The 15236-nt window shown below is 45.2% G+C and overlaps 1 protein-coding gene across 1 annotated transcript in view; it reads right to left on the bottom strand.

Annotated features, from left to right (window-relative positions):
• Positions 1-15236, bottom strand: part of IARS2 (isoleucyl-tRNA synthetase 2, mitochondrial) — a 134633-nt gene that overhangs the window by 72786 nt on the left and 46611 nt on the right. The window contains exon 12 of the mRNA XM_077485787.1: positions 7171-7331. Coding sequence (XP_077341913.1) covers positions 7171-7331 — 161 coding nt within the window. The remainder of the gene's footprint in view (positions 1-7170; positions 7332-15236) is intronic.

Below are 15236 nucleotides of genomic sequence, written 5' to 3'. Positions count from 1 at the left end.
TTTGTACTAACATATGGTATTGACATCTGAACGATTCCTATGTTACTTGGACTAGGATTAAAACCAAAATGAAATTTGACATCAAAATTAACTGATCTGTGCTTTGCCTTTGTGCTCTGGGGGTTGCAATCACTACAGAATCTGCATGACAACAAAGTGGAAAAGAAGCAGCCACACAAGAGCAAGAGGGCAGAGAAGTACATTGTATATGATCCCATTTGAGGCCCCTTTCACATGGGAGGTCAATTTTTTTTACCCATGATTACACTGATCAAAAGTGGACTGCAATGTATACCTACGGGTGGCCAGATGTCCACCAATATCTGCCCACATCCAGGTTCATCAGACAGAACTGAAAAATGTTTACAAAGTCCGCCTTTACTAATCTGACTGGCAGGTGGAGGCACGTCCACTTTCATTGAGCTACCCTATGGATTACAAACGTCCGCTTTTTATCTCCATCAAAAGATGGGGGAAAATTTGCACTGGACACAGATGTCACATACGTGACATCAATTTCCATTCTAATCTGACTCAACAGGGTCAGTCAAGAATTCCATGCTAATATGGAACGAAGGGCTTTTGTGTAAAAGGGGTCTAAATGAGATGGCAGGCAGTAAATAGAAGAATCTCCTCTGCAAAAGGAAAACTGGGAGGTGGATTGCATCACTGAGAAGAGCAGAAAGGGAGCTGGAGCATGCTCACTGAGGGTGGAAGACAAATAATGGGCAAGGAAACAGAAAGTACTCTTCTTTCTATCTACACTACATACGATCTAACACTTTCTAACTGGCATTACAAAAAGTACAAGCCTTGCACAAATACTGTATTAAAAAGACAATAATGTTATGCAAAACAGTCCATAAAAACAAATAAAAGAGTGTTAAGTTCACATTTATGATGAAGCTAGAAAAGAACTACGTTGAATACAAAAGTATTGCAAAAGCAAAGCACAGTTTAAATGGAAATGCTTTAAGCTAATCTCCAAGGCTCCTTTCACTCAGAACGGCGTCGGTGGTAAAACGGCACTATTTTTAGCGCCGCTTTACTGATGTTTTAGCAGTGGTATTCGGCCTCTAGTGGGCGGTTTTATCCCCCTGCTAGCGGCCGAGAAAGGGTTAAACCACAGCTACAGCAGCGCTTTGCCGGCGGTATAGCTGCGCTGCCCAATTGATTTCAATGGGCAGGAGGTGTATACACCGCTCCTTCATTGCTCCAAAGATACTGCTAGCAGGTCTTTTTTTACCGTCCTGCCAGCTCACAGCTCCAGTGTGAAAGCCCCGGGACCCAGGAGCGGCTCTTTTAGGGTTCTTTGCAGGCCCTATTTTTAGCGCTGTACTGCCTATGTGCCTAGTGACTATGGTCTTCAATCTGTATACAGTTTTGGCCATCTCTTGGTAAAGTAGAGAACCAAGTTTATACATATATCAATCAAAAACTATTCTTTTTTTTTTATTTATTTTTTCATAAAACTGATGTTTAATCCACTTACATTTTGCCTTCCCTCCTTTCCCTTTTTCAAAATGCTAATGGAATATTTAAATAAAACCTTTTCATTTTCATTACATAACTTATTTCAGAGGCATCATTACTGGGCTTTTCTATACAATGCTGGAAGATGACGAGTGGTAGGAGGGTCTGGCATGGCGTGTACATGGCTTCCTGAAACCATCAAAGCACCCGGCCTCAGTACTAATCTCAAGATGGGGCAAGCAGTGGACTGGCTCCTGGCAGGAGTTATGCAAACAGCAAAATGCCTTAATGGGTGGATGTCTGTCTGGAGGAGTGGGTGTTCCTAGACAAGTTGTATTGGCATGCAGACCATCCCAGATAACACCCACATGTGATGCCGAATCTCCATGATTTAAACATATGGAATCCAATTATTGAAAGGTGGCGGGCCAGGGAGATTTGTGCTGGGAAGGAAAGAGCAAGATGATCGTGGATGTCCTTCTACCAGTTGTTACGGCGGGGGCCATCAGACTTGCTGCAGCTCCTAATGCACACTGAGAAGCTCACAGTGTGCAGTAAAATCACAGTAAGCCATTTCAGTACAGAAAATTATCTTGTACAACTATGCAAGACTTAAAGTGAAATTTGAGTCAAAATTAAAAAACGTGCCAATGATTAGTATGTTAAATATGTTTAACTTGGATATTCTTAATTTTTCAGGCTTGCTGATTGTCTAGTGTAGAAAGTCTAATCTGAGCCAATCATCTGCTTCTTGTTCTTCACCGACAACATTTTACCTGCTGAACTGAATTTTGCAGCTCTCAGGCACTTCCTGAAAAGGTTTTCAGTCTCTGTGTGAAAAATCCAGCCTAGCTTTCAGTAAACGTGCCCCAGTCATGCCCAAAATCGCCCAACATTGCCCCCACACCTCCCAGCCCTCTGCAGACTGTGCAGCAGCTCCTCTCTTCCAAGCCTCGTTTTGGCTTAGAGCTGAGAGAGAGAAAGAAGGAGAGAGGCCATTGTAAGGCTGTAATGCTTACTGCAGTGCATACACCAACCCATGACACACACACACTGCAGTGTATACACCAACACAAGACACACACACACACACTGCAGTGTATACACCAACACAACACACACACTGCAATGTATACACCAACACATGACACACACACACACACTGCAGTGTATACATCAACACATGACACACACACACACACACACACACACACACACACACACTGCAGTGTATACACCAACACAAGACACACACTGCAATGTATACACCAACACATGACACACACACACACACACCGATTGCAATGTATACACCAACACATGACACACACATACACGGCAATGTATACATCAACACATGACACACACACTGCAAGTAGGAAACCAGTGCTTTATACTGCAGCCTTTGTGTTCCACATTACAATATTGGATCGTGAAGTTCTCTGCTTGTCATGCGTTACACTCACGCTACAATGTGGTACTGTGGCATTATTGTATAGTGTTCATTGTAGACTGAGCTCGGCGGAGACACTGGAGCACTTCCAGCTACACTGACAATTCCCCGTGCATCCAGGTCCCTTTTCCTGTGGTAGTCTTGATTCAAAGCACTGCACAGCTATACTGTATATGTGCACTGGACCTCCCTGCACTCAAGTGCCCTGGGTGAATGGGTATTTTTTTATTTCTTCATTTCTTATGAATGAAGATGCACAAAGCATCCTTAATGATGGGAAGGACTGAGCAGGAACCTATGATCAGCTCCTCCCATCCTGTATATGCCCACTGGCTACACAGGAACAGGGTCACTTCCTGGAAGTGATGTCACTAGCCTTCAGTAACCATGCCCACTGGCGGCTCTTAGACTCAGAGGGATTGAAATCATGTGATACCGCAAAATAAAAGGTAGAAAAACAGGGGTTTTTCATTTTGAGACAGAAGGCTGAGCTTACATTACAGATTTCAGGGGAGAACTTAAGTTTTAGGCTTTCCTTCCACTTTAACGGAAAGGCTGGAGTTCAGCTTTAACAAAGTGCACAGTTGACAGAATAAACAGGCAACAAAAGCAATGGACAAAAAAAGTGAAAACCATGTCAATTGGTTCAATTAAAATAAGTTTACATTTAAATATATTTCCACCTACTATATGAAGTTGGTGTAAATCCCACAACTAACTTATAGTTACGAGAATAAAGTCACAATCCGGTATATGCACTGAAATGCTGTAAATTAAACTGTGTAAATACCATAAAATCATCTTTCTAAAATCACGTCACACAATCCTGTCGCACTGCTTGCAACATTTGCCCATAAACATAAACCAAAGCCCTACTTCAGCACCGGGACAGGTCACGTGATTCTAGAAGGCAGACCATCCCACTTGGCACTAATTCACAAACATTACATTGGAAAAGGCTATATTAATATCTACAGAACAAAAGTGGGCATGACTCTGCGATAAAATCTGCAATGTGTATAGCTGATCCAAAAAAAAAAAATTTTTTTTCTTTCCAACAAAAATGTACCTTTACTTTAGCCAAATACACAGGCCTACTTTTAAAAAAAAAGCACAAAAAAATAAATAATAAAAATATAAAAACACAACACATACATTTAATGAAGAGGCCCACAAAACAAACATATGTATTTTCTGGTTACATTGGGTCATAGTGGACTTGGTTGCCTTGGTATACCGCTCATTCATTGCTCAACCTTACTAAAAGCAGTCAGAATATCCAAATTATAATTAATTCATATCAAATGCAAAACAACCATCAGAGTAAAAAAATAAAAACTTCTTTTAAGAGGCACTGACCTTTTACCTGACTGTTTTAGATGAGATTGTCACGCACATTCCCTATAAAATCCACTCACGTGACAGACAATAAACCTCTGCAGTCCAGCCAGATACAATTTAAACACTATCGCTTCCTTAGCAAATGATAGGAGTGAACAGAACAAAATTTAACCTTTACCCCTTATTACACAACTTGTTTGCAAACCAGAAAACACCACAAAACTGCCGGAGATGGAAGAGCCACGCAAACATCTACGGAAATGCAGATCTAGTTTGTCTGGATTGAATCTGAAATCAATTTGCAAGTAAAAACATAAGTAGGGAAATCCTAACTCCAGGCAACGTGATGGAGGTGATTAAAATACACTTAAAGTCCAACTCCGGGCAAAAAACTAACCAGTATTACAGCAGGAATACAGTGCATTTCACTGGCAGAAAACAAACCTCCTCTCATACTGGTTTTATCCCAGATCTGTCAAATCATTTTGTTTACATGCTGGGATTGTGGATTAATATGTTCATGGGACTCAAATGTAAGTGCTGCAGGCCTCAAACTCCAGCATTACAGGCCCATCTCCTATTAAGGAGGCCATAGATTGTGCAATTTACTTTCCTACAACCAGGTTGAGGGAAAAAAAAAAAAAAAAAAAAAAAAGCTTGCGCGCCCTAATTCAGTCAGCATTGACTGGGAATTCTCTCCCGCCGCGCTAATGTATTCTGACAGCGGGAGGTCTCCCCACCATCCAAATACAACAAATCACTACCGACGGCTATAGCAGGAACTAGATGAACTTCGATCCTTCTATGGACAGGCTGGTTACACTGAAGTCGATTCATCAATTCACTTCAGTACAACCAACCTGTCGGGTCTTTTTCGCCCAATAGCAGTGATCATTGTATTCTGCCGGTGGGGGAGGCTAACTGCACTCCCCGCTGGCAGAACACAATAGTGCTGCGGGAGGGATTCCCCCATCACCACTGCCTGTGTTAATGGGGGAAATCGAGTGTTTGCATAAATTTTGGCCTGCCTAAAGAGCCGTACACACGGGCCGAATACCAAGCTGCATTGGCGGTTCAATAAAAACCAGCTGACATTTGGCCGTGTGTACAGCAGGCAGTCCATCAGAAGCCAGCTGCTTGGGGCCAGCTTCTGTTGAAGGGGCATGACTGAAAAGGGTTTGTCGATCGACATCCAATCAACACGCTCAGCTAATGGTTGACAGCACTGAACCCTGTCAGAACACAGCAGGGGAGATCACTGTACTAAAATCGCATAGTAAGTAAAGCGGTTCCTCCAGCGCCCGCTGGATTGAACAAAAAAATAAAATAAACGAATAGTGTGTACCAAACTTTAGTCATTAACAAATCAGAGCCTGGGGCCAGATGTTTTTTAAATATCCTGGAGGAGAGAGGAGAGAGGGGTGGAGATGTGACCGTAGCACTGGGGTTCTGCAGCACCTACATCTGAGTGGGCAAGAAGTACAGCGGAAACTCTGCTAACCTCAGCATGTGAATGAACAGATTTGGCAGCTGTAGAATAAAGCCAACATGACAGGTTATACAGAATGTATAAAAAAGCAGAAAAAGAGACACCTTCTAAGTACAGTCAGTGTAATATTTAATGAAGCAAAGTATAAAACACTTGTATGGAGGTAAATGTGTCAGCATGTCAGGATGGTCCTGCAGAGGCGAGTCTCTGTTAAGCCTGTCAAACTCTGAAAAGCAGGCTTTTATTAAAAAAAAAAAAAAATAAAATAAATAAAAAGAAGAGGTTACTAGAAACCTGTGATACTAGGTGTTTGGCTCCTATGCTGATCTACTGATTACAGGTGACCCGGAACAAATAGGCAGATCAACAGAAAGCTAAGAAACCAGAGACAGCCAAGCAATTTCAGAAGGTAGTCAGTGATGGCAGCCAATATATTTCTCTCAAAATAGTTTCTTTAAAGTGTGTATAAACCCTTACAATAAAATTATCATATTGGCTTCCTTTTGGTCTGATAAACTGAAAGTGTTTTATATCTGTTGGATAAGTAAAAAAAGAAAACTCATATAACCAGCACATCAAAAAGGACAGATAAGCTGCAAATGGGTTCAAATACAGTTTAAAGCGGAGATCCAGCCACCGCTGCAAAAAATAAGAGCCAGCAGTTGCACATACTGCAGCTGACAACTTTTAATAAATCGGACACTTAACTGTCCTGGAGTCCAGCGATGTCGGCACCGCAGCTGATGTTTCCATCAGCTGTCGGGTGCATGCTGCCTCTATTGTGAGTAAGGGAACCCGGCAGTGAAGCCATAACTGCTTCACACTGGGAACCCTGCTGCGAATGCGTGAGACTCTGCTCCTCTCTCTACTGGCCCGGCGGTCAGGAGACAGATAGAGATTGAGAACACAGAGTCATCAATCTACTCTCCTCTGTACAGAACTTCTGTTCATTCACAAACTGAAGACATAGTAAACACAGTTTGCTATGCTTCGGTGGAAGGGGGAATGCAGTCAATATAAGGCAAGCTGGAAGCGGTCCTGTTACACCATATAACTTATATCTGTGGCACCAAAAGGGTTAAAGGGCAACTGCATTTCCCCTTCCCCTTGAGTGCAGCCCACCTGGTTACATGCTTATACTAATAAATGTTAAAAGAAGCCTCGAGCTGCATCTGCTAGCTAAAAATATTAAGCATTCATAGGCATACTTCACCCAATGGATAATAGAGAAATGTGTTTGTATTGCACAAGCTGCTAAACCTGATAGAATCACTTTAAAGTTAACAAAGAACAGATAACTGGTCTAGACTTTTTTGCTTGCTAAATCCCATTTTCATTAATACTTCAAATACTCCACCCAGTGGCTATCTGTCACAATGGGCGACATGGTTTTAAACAGAGAATTTCCACCTACCTGTTCATCAGTGGCTCTCGCGTCTCCTTGTGATAGAATACTGGGATTGGGACCCCCCAACTACGCTGTCTCGATATACACCAGTATGTTCGTTCTTCTAGCATTGTTAACATGCGGTTGGTGGCTGAGGCCGGAACAAACTTCACTTTCTTTAAAGCTTCCTGTGACAAAAAATAAAAGTAATTCTTACATACATAATCTAAAGTAGTAACATCAATCGGTTACCCACATACAATATACATCCCCAGGGAAACACTTTTTAAGCATTTCTGCCAAAAGGTGGTACATGCCTATAAAACAAACAATGAGCCTGGCAAACACAATCCACCTTGTGATATGTAATGATCCTACATACACAACAAGGTATAAGTTATCTACTTGAAGACCAAGACTTTTCTACCACTTTTTCTTTAAAAGTTTAAATCAGTAGTTTTCGATATATTATATATATATATATATATATATATATATATATATATATATATATATATATATATATATATATATATATATATATATATATATATATATATATATATATACACACACACACACACACACACACACACACACACACACACACACACACACACACATAGTTGTGCTCAAAAGATTTTTTTTTTTTTTTTTAAATCCAAACTTTTTTTTTCTCCCTCAGAAATAGAAAACAAGGCAAGGTTGTGTGTGTGTGTGTGTGTGTATATATATATGCACACACACAGTTGTGCTCAAAAGATTTTTATTTTTTTTAAATCCAAACTTTTTTTTTCCCCCTCAGGCCGCGTACACACGGGCGGACTGTCTGTCCAACTTAGTCCGCTGAAACGTGTTTCAGCGGACAATCCGCTCGTGTGTGGGCTTCAGCGGACTTTTTCAGCGGACAGTCTGGCGGACTAAGTCTTTCGGAATTTCCGTAATTTTGTCCGTCCAAACTTGGTTTCAGCGGACAGTCCGCTCGTGTGTAGGCAAGTTGGACGGACTAAGTATGGCGCATGCTCAGAAAGGATTTACACGCCGAAGGTTGCATTGCAGTGTATTGGACGTCGTATTTCTAGTCCCGTCGTACGTGCTGTACACGTCATCGCGCAAGCTTTCAGCGGACTGTCTGTTCATCGTGTGTGGTCAAGTCCGTTCATTCAAAAGTTGGACGGACTGTCTGTCGGATTGTCTGACGAACTTAGTTGGGCAGACAATCCGCCCATGTGTACGCGGCCTCAGAAATATAAAACAAGGTAATGCATACAGACAGCTTTGGAGCACAACATAGGCAAAGTACAGCTTTACAAAAACATAAGCGTTCCTAAGGTATAGATCACAGAATATCTCGGTGGTACATAAGTGAGCACATATCGCATTTTTCTATGGCTAGGTCAAAGGTAAAGAAATTCTATGCAAACATTAATGTATTCAAGAGGGGCGCGTGCATATATCTGTAGGGACCTTACATATATTTAAAAAGCAAAATAAGTGCAGCGCAATGAGTAATGAAGTCTGTAAGCAAAATAAATTATGCAGAGGAACCAGTATAAGGAATGGAGAAAACCTCATGCAGAATAATGCAGGTTCCTGTTAGACACCACCTCACAGGAACCTGCAATACCTCATTTGACCATCTGTTAGTTCAGAGGTCCACCGAATCTGGTAAGAGCCTTATTCTTATCAGCTGGTGGTGGTGGTGTCTCACAGAAACCTGCATTATTCTGCACAAGGTTTTCTCCATTCCTTATTCTGGGACTTGTGGTTCCTCTGCATAATTTATTGTGCTTACGGATTTAATTTCTCATAGCGCTGCACTTATTTTGTTTTTTATATGTTTGTGAGGTGATGTGATTGGCATAAAGCGTTCAGGTGGCATTAATTGTGTTTTGTTTGCGCTGATTGTTATTTATTATGCCATACATATATTAACACTAACCATAATCAGCTCCTATATCCTGCTCTGGACACCAGATCCAGCCAACGGTCCCAAATTTTGTGGTATTTCGCTGGGCAGTTTCTGTGCTTATATATAATATTTTTATATGGTAGGGATTAACAGTGACCATTCATTCCTGGAGTGTGGGTACATCGGCTCAGGGCCATTTTCTAGCTATTAGAAGCCTAGCTGCATATAGTGTTTCCTGCACAAATATATAACGGTGTCTATCCTGTTATTGCTCGGGGAGTGTCCCAAATAGGCATTGCTTGGGGTAACCAGTTGTTCCCAGTAGCTCTGTATGGCCGGACAAGAACAAATTAGGTGGTAGAAGGAGCTGTTACAGTCTTTATATCTAGGACACAAAGGGTCCCACTGAGGTTTGTATCTCGCCAAGCGAGCCAGGGTCAGGTAAGATCTGTACCGTATTCATCGGCGTATAACATGCACTTTTTACCCTGAAAATAGAGGGTAAACCGTGCCTGTGTGTTATACGCCTATATCTGTTATTTTAACCAATGGGGGGTCCGCCCCAGGTGCCATCCATTGGGAGGGTGTCAGGCAAGCCGCCACGCCTTTCCTAGTCGTGGGACAGCGCTGCCAGTATACATTAAATTTCAGAAAATATTACTGCCAGCCCTTTGTCATATACCACTCGTCCTGTGTAACTCTCAGTGTAAATCTAAGCCTCTAAATCCCTCAATTAACACCGCTCGTTGTGGCTGCTCTCCTCCTCAAGTGTAGCTTTTGATTGGAGGAGAGCAGTCACGTAACCATCAATGAAAGAGTAGAGCAGTCACATGACCGGGTACGGTGTTAATGGAGGTATTTAGGAGCCTTGATTTATAATGAGCGTGACACAGGAGGAGCGGTGTATGAGAAGGGGCTGACAGTGACGTGTTTTTCAACTTTAGAGTATGCGGGCAGCACTGTTCCAGGAGACTGGGGGTCTCCTGAGAGTGCGGGGGGGAGGGAGGGTGGGGGCTTTATAATGAAAGGGGCTGTGGAAAGTTTTTTTCCTGAAACTTCCCATTTAAAAATTAAGGTGCGTGTTATACGCCAATAAATGTATGTACACAAGTGTGTAAGCCTGTCAGATAGCGTCGGAGAAACCAATTTACTGTCTGCCAGAGCGTCCATCCACTTGTCATCCTCCAGCTCCCCCGCGTTCGGCACCCAGCTACTCCTTAACCCGCAGGTCAAGTCTGACGCTGCAGATAGTGGTCAATTTTTTTCTAGTCTACTCCAAGGAGAACGTCCACTGGGTATATAGAAGCGAGATCAGGGGTCGAGTTTTCCAATTGGGACTGCAGTGCGTGGCGGAGCTGGAGAAAGCAAAAGAACATGGAATTGGGCAGGTCAAAGGTAAGTTTAACCACCTTAGCCCCAAAAGATTTTACCCCTTTCACGACCAGAGCACTTTTTACAATTCGGCACTGCGTCGCATTAATGGACAATTGCGCAGTTGTTCGATGCTGCAGCTGCACCCAAACAAAATTTGCACCCTTTTTTTTTCTCACAAATAGATCTTTCTTTTGGTGGTATTTGATCACTCCTGCAGTTTTTATTTTTTGCGCTATAAACAAAAAAAAAACGTCAATTTTGGGGGGAAAAAAACTATTTTTTACATTTTTGCTATAATAAAATATGTCCCAATTATTTTTTTTTTTAACCAGAGTAAAGTTTATTGAGCATACATAAAAAAAGACTACATAGCAATACTCAAACAAAAAGGGGGGAAGGCGCAACAAGCGCCAAGCACCATGAAGAAAGACACAGTCCATGTCCAGCAGGATAGACTAGAAAATACAGTGTACACAGTAGCATGACCACAGGTAATACACATATACATATAACAGAGTCTCTAGGCGAATTTATTAAAGGGGAATACTGCCACCAACCGCACACAACGTTTATCCCGTGCAGCAATGAGGACTATTCATCCATTCATCCCAAATCTTATGAAATTTCATAGGGCAACCTCGGTTGGCATAAATGAGTCTTTTATAGGGTAGAGTTTGGTTAACAGCTCTCTTCCACTGCTGGAGCGTTGGGGGATCAGGTCTAAGCCACAATCTGGCTATCTGCATCCTAGCAGCGAAGAGGGTCTCCTGTAAGAATATTCTAAGATATTTACTTTCATCTTGAAGGGGAAGGAGACTGAGTATACATTGTCGTGGGCAGAGCGTGAGGGGGGACCCCATATGGTCATGTAAGAACTGGATTATCTGAGCCCAATACCTCTGGATGGGGGGGCAAGTCCAAATGAGATGATAGAATGTACTGGCCTGGTCGCCACAACGGGGACATACAGGGTCAAATCCTTGTCTGTACTTAGATAACCGCCCAGGGGTGATGTAGGCTCGGTGAAGTACGTATCAGTGCGTCAACCTATCCGACATTTTAGGGGACACCTCCGCCGATACCGATAGTATCTCTCCCCACTGCTCATCCTCCATCGGACCAACATCAACCTCCCATTTAGGTTTGAGACTATATGCGTGGGTCGTAACCCGAGGAGTGAGGAGGTGTGCATAAATAGTGGAAGTAAGCTTATAAGAGTCATTGCCAAAAACCAGGCCCGCCAAGGGGGTACACACCAGGAGCGGAGGCGAATTCCCGAATTGAGCCTGCAAGGCGTGGCGGACCTGCAGGTAGCGGAAAAACACCTGATTCGGGAGGCCAAACTCGTCTTTAAGTGCCTGGAAGGTCTTAATACCCTGAGGTGTGTAGAAGTGAGATACATAGATAACCCCTTTACATATCCACAGCTTATAATCCGGAATCCCCAGCAGCTCCGGGATATCAAGGTTATCCCAGAGAGGCGTATGTGCATGCAGGGGGGGTGCCCCGGACCTAGACTGCGCCACACTCCACAATCGGCAGTGGTGCGCAATCATGGTACGCTGACAGTTCGTAACAGGGCTAGCTCTATGTTTGCAAAAAAGTATTTGGAAGGGGTGCGCAATGATATCCGCCACCGAGGTGCACACCAGGAGGGAGTATCTCAGCTTGTCATGCGTGTTCAGGTAATAAAAAATGAGAGAGTTGGGAGGCCAGGTAGTACGTTTCTAGGTCGGGAAGCGCAGCGCCGCCAAGACGGACCGGACACTTGAGGGTCTGCCAGGCCAGCTTGTGCCTGGAAGAGCCCCAGACAAAGGAGTTAAGGATCAATTCCATATCGCGGAACAGCCGCGATGGTATACGGATTGGGGCATGCCAAAAAACGTAGAGGAGTTTGGGGAGGAGAATCATTTTGAAAAGACCCAAGCGGCCCATGACCCCGAGAGGGAGCCTGGACCAAACCTGGGTCTTCCGCTTCAACAGGTGAAAAAGGGGCTCGAGGTTAAGATTAATGTAGTCTGTGAGGGAACGAGAGCAGTGAATGCCGAGGTACTTAATGCGGTCCGTGCGCTCGAGAGGCAATGAGGCCTGCGTACACGTGGGGGCGGCGAGGTCGATAGGGAGAATTTGTGATTTAGACCAATTAATGCGGAGACCCGAAAAAACCCCAAAACGACCAACCACCTCCAAAACCGCCGCCAAGGAGGGGCCGGCATTCTCCAGATATAGCATCATGTCATCCGCATAGAGGCTAAGTACCTCCGACAGCTGGCCCTTGCGGAGACCGTGGATATCCGGGTGTGCTCGGATGGCCAGAGCCAAGGGCTCCACCACCAGCGCGTACAGCATGGGCGAGATGGGGCATCCCTGGCGGGTGCCCCTTGTCAAAGGGAAGGGACTAGAGATCTGACCATTGACGAGAACTCGGGCAGTGGGGGCCTGATAGAGAAGCTGTATCCAGCGCACAAATTTAGGGCCAAAGCCATAGCTGTGTAAGCACTCCCACAGGTACCCCCACTCCACCGAGTCGAACGCCTTTGCGGCATCCAGACTAACAACCACCCTAGTACCCACGTTGTCATGGGAAGCTTGTAGATTCATAAACAGTCTGCGTAAGTTGAAGGCCGTGTTTTTGCGGGGCATAAAGCCGGTCTGATCAGTGTGTATGAGATGGAGTATCACCTTATTAAGTCTGAGGGTGAGGATTTTGGCCAAAATCTTCACGTCCAGTTGCAGGAGCGAGATGGGGCGGTAGGAGTCAGGGTAGAGAGGGTCCTTGCCAGGCTTAGGGATGAGGACAAGCAGCGCTTCATTCATGGAGCGGGGGAGTACACCGGTGTCAAAAATGTGAGCGTACAGCTGGCGGAGCTTAGGGAGTAGGGTCTCCTGAAACTGATTATAAAACTCCCGAGGGAGGCCGTCTGACCCTGGGGCTTAGAAGGTGGCAGGCATGCTATAGCCTCCGCTATGCAGTCCTCGGTAATGGGAGCCTCCAAAAGCTCCACCTGCGAGTCAGTGAGGACAGGGAAATCCACCGTCTGCAGGGCACGCAAGTCGTCCAAGGAGCCAGAGGCCTCAGAAGTGTACAGGTCAGCAAAAAAGCGCCGAAACTCCTGAGCTACCTCCTGTGGATCCGACAGCGTGATTCCCGCCGCAGACATGAGCTGGACCACAACCGGGGGGCCGTGATCCAGGCGAGCCAAGTAAGCCAGCAGACCCCCTGCCCTCTCCCCATATTCATAGACTTTTTGTTTGGTGAAAAAAACCTCTCTCCCCGCTCTATCCAGGTATAATTGGTCAGTGAGCCTAGACTGCAGCCGTAGTTTAGAGGAGTTGGAGGGGGTGGGATGCGCCAAAAATGCGCCTTCCAGCTCCACCAGCAGCTTTTCAGCTTGCTGGATAGCGAGCCCCGAGGATTTCTTAAACTGGTTAATGCACATGGACATAAACATACGGGCATGCAATTTAAAAGCCTCCCAAACCAGCCCGAATGGTGCAGAGTCCGCATTTGTCTGAAAATAATGAACCCATTCCCTCTGGGCAGCCTCCAAATCGGGGAGAGCCGTCAGCCAGAACGGGTTCAACCTCCACAAGCGGGAAGCCGGTGCGGAGGGCAGGCGAAGCCGAGCCCAGCACGGCGAATGATCAGACAAGACCCTAGTCCCAATCCCCGCATCCAAAAGACACGGAAGCAGGGTAGGGGAGCACAGGATCAGGTCTATCCTGGACATTGCATCATGCGCTGGCGTGAAACAGGAATACTCCCTGCGGGAGGGGTGTTTATACCTCCAAACGTCCGTCAGAGCAAACTCGGCTAAAAAATTGCCGAACCTGGTCCGATCCGGGGGAGAGGAGGGGGCTTGGGAACGGGTGAGTCTGTCCAAGGCAGGGGACACTACGGAGTTAAAGTCACCCAGCCATAGCGACGGCAACGTGGGATGCCGCAACATAAAATTAACACCGTGCTGGAGGACCTCAAACTGGAAGGGTGGGGGAATGTAAAAAGCTAATAGCAAAAATTCAAGACCCCCTGCCGTGATGTGCAGAAATAAATAGCGACCCCGCCTGTCAGAGCGTAAATCGTGAAGGCAGAACTGAACGGACTTGGCTACAAGGACAGCTACTCCGCTGGAATTATTAGTAAAGGGGGCATGGTACATCCACCCCACCCAAGGTTTTTTAAGGGATAGCTGTAACTGACCCGTGATATGTGTCTCAGTAAGTACCATGATGTCAGCCCGCATCTGTTTGAGGTGGGAGAGCACCGCAACCCTCTTTGACTTTTCCCGCAGGCCACGCACGTTCCACGTGACTACCTTAAGGGTCGCCATAACAACTGGAAGGTGCAATGCAGGAATAAGGAGACAAATGGTGGCCATACAGACCCAGCGACCCCCGTCAGGGAGCCCCTGCGAGGGAAAGTAGACAGGGCAGACACGCCACCACCACTCTGCGCAGGGGCTGCCCGCTCAGTATATACCAAGGTCAGGGACAACCTCCGCAGTATTGGAGGCACGGGGGCGAGCAGCGGGACAATTGGCAGACATGGATTAGAAAACACAAACATAAAAAAAGCATGGTGCATAAACATTAAACAGAAACTAAAACTGGTAAAATAGAGCAGAACAGTGCCTACACTGGACCGGCAAGGCAGGCAGAACACACAGTAGCCCACTAACCACAGGGGAACTGAGGCCGGCCAGGGAAACACACTTTGGAGTGACAGGAGGGGCTGTGCCCGGCCATCTCGGTCCGCAGGAGGAAAATCCAGATCCGCAGGGCGAGAATGGCCAGACACATTCCCAGC

The sequence above is a fragment of the Lithobates pipiens genome, unplaced genomic scaffold (genome assembly GCF_037356315.1).
Source record: "Lithobates pipiens isolate NorthernLeopardFrog02 unplaced genomic scaffold, aLitPip1_a1.2 Scaffold_18, whole genome shotgun sequence".
NCBI classification, from domain to species: Eukaryota; Metazoa; Chordata; class Amphibia; order Anura; family Ranidae; genus Lithobates; species Lithobates pipiens.
Note: the sequence above shows the minus strand (reverse complement) of the source record. Positions and strands in the feature narration are given on the sequence as shown.